This window comes from Cebus imitator, unplaced genomic scaffold (assembly GCF_001604975.1).
Source record: "Cebus imitator isolate Cc_AM_T3 unplaced genomic scaffold, Cebus_imitator-1.0 Scaffold133, whole genome shotgun sequence".
Taxonomy (NCBI): Eukaryota; Metazoa; Chordata; class Mammalia; order Primates; family Cebidae; genus Cebus; species Cebus imitator.
Genome location: NW_016107448.1, coordinates 2,452,452 through 2,459,989, shown reverse-complemented (window position 1 = coordinate 2,459,989; position 7,538 = coordinate 2,452,452). Strand labels below are relative to the sequence as shown.

Sequence of the window (7,538 nt, the reverse complement as noted above, 5' to 3'; positions counted from 1 at the left end):
ACAGTAATTGAGATCAGGTTGTCTGACTCCAGAATCTGTGCTCTTAACTACCATGCCGTAAATAACAATATCAAAACATCTGATTACTTTGTACAATTTTGCCTCGAAGACTTTGGTTTTCATTTTGACAGAATGAAGCTTATTAATACATTCCTCATTAATCAATTTTGAATATCCCTTTTCAGAAGATTTTTACATTTAATTCTAAAAATCTGAAATTGTTGAAAATAAGTATCAATCTCCAGGACAGAAAAAAGAAAAGAAAGACAGAAAGAAAAAAGAAAAAATAAAAGAAGAAAGTAAAGTAGGCCCAATTTGTGCTTGATTGATCAGTTTGAAAGGTGCTGACTGTAAAAGATGATATCTTCAGGATTGGATCATGTTACTTTAGTATTTTGGTTTCCTAAGATAAATCTGTGAAGACTTAAGAGGAGGCCACTACACTATTTTGGTTCAATAAAGTTACTTTTTCAGTGCTTAAATTTATTAATGTTTGACACCTCTAAGCAAGATTCCTCGCTTGAATTGTATGATCCTGGAGAATAGGTCGCATGTTTTCTTCAATATTCTATTCCATGTTTCTAGACCACTGCTTTGTATTTCAGTGAGCATTCAACTAACCTCTGTTGAATGAATTAATTATATTTGAACTGCATTTTAATTTAGCTTGTATCTATATGCTTACTGTTAAAAATAAGGTGTTTAGAATAACATAAAGGAAATTTTAGACATAATAATCTATCTTTAATCATAAATTGTGATTTAAGCATACCTTGCCTTGATTTTTAGTACTGGGGCTTTTGACATTCAAACAACAACAGTAACATCTTTTGTAAACATAAATCTATGATGTTCACAGATTTACAGTGATGTTTAGAAAAGTTATGTAGTTAATATGCAGACTAATTTCTGCAATGAATATTGCATCCTGAAATGAAAGTAAGACATATATTTACCTTTTGTTTTAAACTTACTATGGTAACAGTGATGAATGAAATATTTTACTATTCTAATGTTAGTAAAATTATACTGTGGGAAAAATTCACACAGAGTAAGCTCCAAATCTCTTTATATATATTAAAATCAGTATATTTAAGTTAATTTGTTCAGTAGAGACTGAATTGTTTATTTCATTAAGATCTGAGGCCAGGATAGAAGCATGATGGTAATATATATATTATATAAATAATGCCTTTATATTACTTATTTTATTCAATAACCCCCTTTTTTTTTTTTTTTTTTTTTTTTTTTTTTTTTTTTTTTTTGCAGGTTTCAGATTTGAAATATTGGTGTTTCTGTTCTGGAGAAATTTTTCTTTTTCTTTTTAATTTAAAGAAGAATCATCAGTCTTGGAATACAGAAGGGGGACTAGAAATACACGTATTTTGTTCCATATTTGAACACTCCTTCTTGAGGAATACTCCCTACCTGAGTAGACAGCCATGTGGCCATCGCAGCTACTAATTTTCATGACGCTGTTAGCTCCAATAATTCATGGTAAGATCTTTCAGTAGATTTTTGTGTAATCCTTAATGTTGTATCACTTATTCATACTAGACCCTTCCTTGGGATCTTTGCTCTGAGATTACTTAGTAGTTTTTTCTTACCTTATGTTAGTATGAAAAAGTTAAAAGAACATAATGTGTATTTTAAGCTGAAATAGTTATGACTTTTCAGTTGCATTTCTTAAAGTGCCTATTGAAATGTATTTATAACCAAAAGGCTTTAAAAAAAAAAAAAAAAAAGCTCTTGCATTTTATTTTTTGTCTTTACCACATTTTTTGGAAAATCAGCTGAATTATTATCTCATTTATTGTGAATTTTTTTGGCTTACATATTTTCATACTTAAACATTTTTAATGTAGTAAACTTGAGCATTTGAAGGAAAACTAAAAGTAAAATCCTACTTATTCAAAAGTATCTGCTTTCTCAAACCAAGTAATTAATTTTTTTTCTGAGTACTTAGTACTTTGCACAATCTTTAATATACAGAACACAAACTATAACCTCCCAATAAAGGGAAATTGTTGCTGTACTATACCTTGTAATGCAGAAACACAAACAAATAAAAAACCAAAACAATACAAGAAGAAGATAATATTAAGGTATGTTTTCACTTTTTAAAGAAAGGTGATTTTATGGAAACATGCTAATATTCTTAATAAACATGTATATTTAATATTGTTCATTTAGATATCTTTGCATTTTAAGTAGAAAAATAGTTTAGGAATGATGTACCTTTGCAAATATTATAAAATATATCACATTATTCAATATATAAGCGAGACATTTATGTCTGTACAACTTGGTATAATATTCACTGAATCTCTCTAAAACCTGATAAAGTCTATATGTATGTTCTTCTTACACAATTTAATGTTTTTGGTTAATTATCATTGATTTTTTACTCTAAGATGAAAATGTTGTAATGTAGGCAGTCTCTCATATGTTCATGATAATTATAGCAAAGAAAAAAGGACACAGCTGTATTTGCCACCATTAGGAGGTCTCAAATATTATAGTGTAGCAAGCAGCTGAAATGAATTTTAGCCTCTTTAGCTCACTTTTGGTTTTTAATTGAGTATAGAAATCCATTGTACTTCATCAGTGATGCAATTCTGAATCTGGCCTTTGTTCTTAAGTTTTAACATGAATTATATTTTTTTCTGTCATTCTAAAAACTGGGTAAAATAACTTCTTTTGAAGTTTTCCTCTAAAGTCCCCTGGCTGCAAATTATTTAGTTCTAACAATTCACTATATGGTAGAGATGTTTTTAAAATGGGAGTAGAATCTTACTAATTCAACCATGTTTTTTTAAGCAACTTTGTCCAAAATTTCAAAATGTTTTCTTAATTGTATACTGAGAATGTGTCACATTCTCTGTATGGGCACATATAACATTTTGTGATGTGGGAAAATAAAAACAGCTATTTTACTTGAAACGGTGCTTTTCTAATTATCCATATATCTAAAGGTGATCTAAATTAGAACTTTTTATGTTATAAAAATGCCTCCCTTATAATGTTATTTTGAGAATAAAATAAACAGTATATGTAAATAATACAGCACAGTGCATAGCAAATATTAAGTGCTTGAACATGTGAATTCCCTTCATTATATAATCTATCCCTCCAGTTAATTTTTGTTCCAGTAAATTATAACAATGAGGAATTAGCCGTAAGAGCTGACTTATTTAATGCTGATACTAAGGAAAAAAGAAAAATATCTACACGTAGATTTACACACACACACACAATTCATGTTCAAAAGATCACACTAAAATTACCCTGGTTAGAAAAAGTTAGGTTAAAAATAGCAGAAACAGATAATGTAAGAAATATTCCCTTTTCAAAACTAAAATGCCTGGTCCTTAAAACTGACACATATTATATATTTCAGTGGACCCCAAAATGTGGCTGAGCCATGGGTCTTGGGTCTTGTTTTGGGATTGATAGTCTGTATTCAAAGCACACCTGCACACACACACACACACACACACACACACACACACACACACACAGAGAGAGAGAGAGAGAGAGAGAGAGAGAGAGAATATCTCCAAGTAACTCTGAAAACTATTAAATCAACCACTAGTGTAATGATAGGAGACATAAAAGACTGTTCTGGTATGTAAAATACTCTGGGCTAAAAATTAAAGTAGTTCTTTCCATTTTATGTGGACTATTCAATAGTATCTTGAGTTTTGAACCATAGAGGAAAAAACAATGTAGAAATTTTTTCAAAATAAACTTTATCCTTTATTTTAAAACATTGCACCTGAGAAAATGCAAGTGGTTTTGTCTTCCTTCTATAAGAAGCCTTTTTCTTTTGCCTTTGTGATACCACTTCTGACTTGTGAACGAAGGGTTTTTTAAGCAGCCTTTTGGAATCTAACTTGTTCATAAGTAGAAAAACGTACCTTTGATCAAGTGCTGAAATATAATAGGATAGGAATTTTTAGAGTCTCTGTCTATCCTGGCTTAAGAGAACACTGCATAACTTGAAACCTCTGATGATTGAGTTAAAATGTATGTCACAGTTACAGAAGTACTTCTGGTTCCAACATATTCTCTGCTGACATCTCCTTGCTACTGTTGTTGAGATGTCCAGATCTTTTGCTCTATTGACCATTGGGAATTATTTTTTTCTGAGTAATGATCTTAATTGCTATCCCACTCTTCAGAAAAAAATTACTAATGATGACTAGTGATTTTTTAGCCATAAACTTAAGATGTTTTAGTTTACTTAATATTCACTATAAGTGCATGGGTTTATTTTTATTATTTGTTATTGTTATGATCATCACTATCTTTACAGATGAAGACTTTGAGGTACCCTGTGGTAAAGTAAATTGAGGTCACACAGCTATTAAATGACACAGAGGCAATTTAAAATCAAGGACTTGGCTTTTGAGCTCTGCTCTTGCTGCCAGTAGATATCCAACTCCTATCAAGACCATTCCTCTCTACATAGAATCTCATATCAACTCTCCCGGTCACTTGGGAGCAGGTGAGGCAGAAACATTAACCGTCTGCCTCTTCCATGTTCTTGGGACAGACAGACTGGGGTTCTGCAGTCTGACAGACAGGAGATGAAATTCCAACTCTGCCACCTACTGTCTCTGTAATCCTGTTTATCTGTCAACTAGTTAATAAATATCATTAATTACCCACTGCAATCCAGAAAACTACTAGATGCTAAAGACAGGATAGTGAACAAAAGACTTTTACTTCCCTCAAGGAGCTTACAGTAACCTAAAAATGTGTAAATAATATAATTTTCATTTGCAAGAATGAACATTTATTCCTTGCAGAATTATTTTAAGAAATGGATGAAATTATATATTTGTAACTTCTAACATAGTGCTTTGGCATTTGATAAACATTTCATTTTTTCCCTACTCCTTTCTTACCTTGTAATAGAGGTAAACTCCTGAGCACTACTAGGTAAGGAAAATAAATAATTACTGTTATTCTAACCCTGAGAATGGAAAGAAATCTTTTTCTACTCTAACCTCAGTATTTATGTTTTTTGAAACATTTCTAAATACTAGTATGTAAACAGAATTATTATCAATATTACTAATATCTAAACAAAATTATTCTCACTATGTAGGAATGTCTAAATTACTATTTTAATTGGTTATATATAATTGTTAGTGTTATATTTTTGCATAATCTCTACTTAGACAAAATTAGAAACTAAGCTAAAATTTTAACTCTGATAATGTTTATGTTAGTTGAATAATCCCCCCATTGCTCTAAAAAGCCTGGCCAATATTTTATATAGAAAAACAAAACAAGTAAATCAATATTGCATAAATATGTACAATTTTTAAAATTAGGATATGTCCCTGCTTCTGTGTTTATCTGTCCATATTCTGTGTCTCTGTGTACTTCTGTAATTCTCTTTTTCTGTTTTCCATGACTGTGTCCCCTTCCTGTAGAGCCATAAAATCCTTATCTATAATGCAATGAGACCTGGCAGAAGTAAAGAGGAGCAGCTGAAGCAGATGGCCAGTTCTTTGCTGTGCACTACTGTAGTGTTGTATGAAGATAAAGGATTCTTTTTTGTTGTTCTATTGAAGTGGTTGGGAGCAAGGGAAAATAAGGAAATTGGAGAACAAGAACCAAGTAATAGTGCAGGTACCTCGGGTTCATTCCTATTGGCAGTAAAGAAATATCAAGGTCCAATGTGGGACCTTGGGATGTGAGACCTGTTCCTGGAAGGTAACTACATCCAAGGCCCAGCTGTTTGGGAGTTCAGATGGTGATTGTGGTGCTCAAATATTTCAACTACATCTTGGCTTAATTGAACCTCACTTGTAACAACTGCATCATAATTGAAGAGGTAGAAAACAGGACCACTGGCACTTAAACTAGGAATAACGGCAAGCAATATGTTTTATAGAGTCTTCACAGAAACAAAATCAACTACAATATTAAAAAAGCTTCTAGAACCACCTTATTCATGCTTTTTTTCTGCAAGTCTATTGTTAAAGTTGCATCTGTATTTATATATTCAGGGACTTTACTGGTTTTCCTGCATCAGTCCTTAGCAGGGACAAAAGAATGATCAGGTGCATATTTATTTTTATATAATTTTCATTTTATTGTTTATCTGTGTTTACAATTATAATACTAATGTCAAAGATTTAAGATAATACTCATGTATTTTTTAACTTCTAATGAGATATGAAACTTGAAAAAGTGCAAAATTACAGTTAACTACATAGTATTTTATCATATAATTCTTTCTATGAAGTGGTGTTTTATTAGTTGTGAGTCAGGTTGACGTCTAAGCTCTGCTTAACTTCGTTATTTTTAGAAATTAATCATCCTTGAAATGTTTATAACACTTGCCAGCCTAGGTAATTTGTAATTTCTGCAGTAATATAAAAATTTTTATGGTCAAATGCATTATACAGAAAAATCTATGTCATGGTAATGATATATGAGGATACTGTTCACACACCCAACACCATCCACATTAGCCAGTGGGTACTGAGTTTTAAAATATGTATATAGTAAGCTATCTGCACAATTGCTGATATCAAAATGTAAGCTACAAATATGCATGGCTGATAGCTTTACTTTATGCAGAAGAATTTGTTTAGAAACTTTCCCAAATAGTATATTGGTTGGCAATTGGAAAAGATTTTTTTTTTTTTTTTTTGCTTTGTACTTGCAAAAGGTGTTATATATGAATTTAATTATAGTGATAATCTATGAGTGATGTGTACATATTTGGAGTAAAATACCATTTTCTTATATTGTAATTTTGTGTATTGTGACTGTTTGAGGTGTTTGTAATTTATCATATTTTGTATATTTATTGGTCTGCATTGGACTCTGACTACAATAGGGTTGTTGTTTTATACTTAATTTTGAACAAATTCAAAAATATTTGAATATATAATATAAAGTCATTGTGTTCTTATTCTTGGATTACTATTGACTTTCATCCTCAATACAATCGGGTTTTTTATAATTGGGTTATTTGTTGTCAAATTATAAGCATTCTTTATGAAAATATCTTTTTTGAAAAGACAGTAAGATATTGTTAGAAGACTTTTAGTTTTAAGAGTTTTTTAGACTACAGTTTCTAATAGAAGCTTTTATATATTTTTTTAAATATTTTATTGCATTTTAGGTTTTGGGGTACATGTGAAGGACATGCAAGATTGTTGCATAGGTACACACGTGGCAGTGTGATTTGCTGCCTTCCTCCCCATCACCTACATCTGGCATCTCTCCCCTTGCTATCTCTCCCCTACTCCCCACCCCCCACAGTTCCTCCCCTATTTCCCCCCAACTGACCCCAGTGTGTAGTGCTCCCGTCCCTGTGTCCATGTGTTCTCATTGTTCAACACCCGCTTGTGAGTGAGAACATGCGGTGTTTGATTTTCTGCTCTTGTATCAGTTTGCTGAGAATGATGGTTTCCAGGTTCATCCATGTCCCTACAAAGGACCCAAACTCATCGTTTTTGATGGCTGCATAATATTCCATGGTGTATATGTGCCACATTTTCCCTATC

At 31.5% G+C, this 7,538-nt stretch overlaps 1 protein-coding gene across 29 annotated transcripts in view; it reads left to right on the top strand.

Moving 5' to 3' along the window:
- The first annotated feature begins 1,273 nt into the window (after window positions 1–1,273).
- Window positions 1,274–7,538, top strand: part of ADGRL3 (adhesion G protein-coupled receptor L3) — a 559,234-nt gene continuing 552,969 nt past the window's right edge. For all 29 annotated transcript variants that reach the window (XM_017541414.2, XM_017541407.2, XM_017541408.2 and 26 more), the window contains exon 1: window positions 1,274–1,497. In XM_017541414.2, coding sequence (XP_017396903.1) covers window positions 1,443–1,497 — 55 coding nt within the window. In that variant the 5' untranslated portion in view covers window positions 1,274–1,442. The remainder of the gene's footprint in view (window positions 1,498–7,538) is intronic.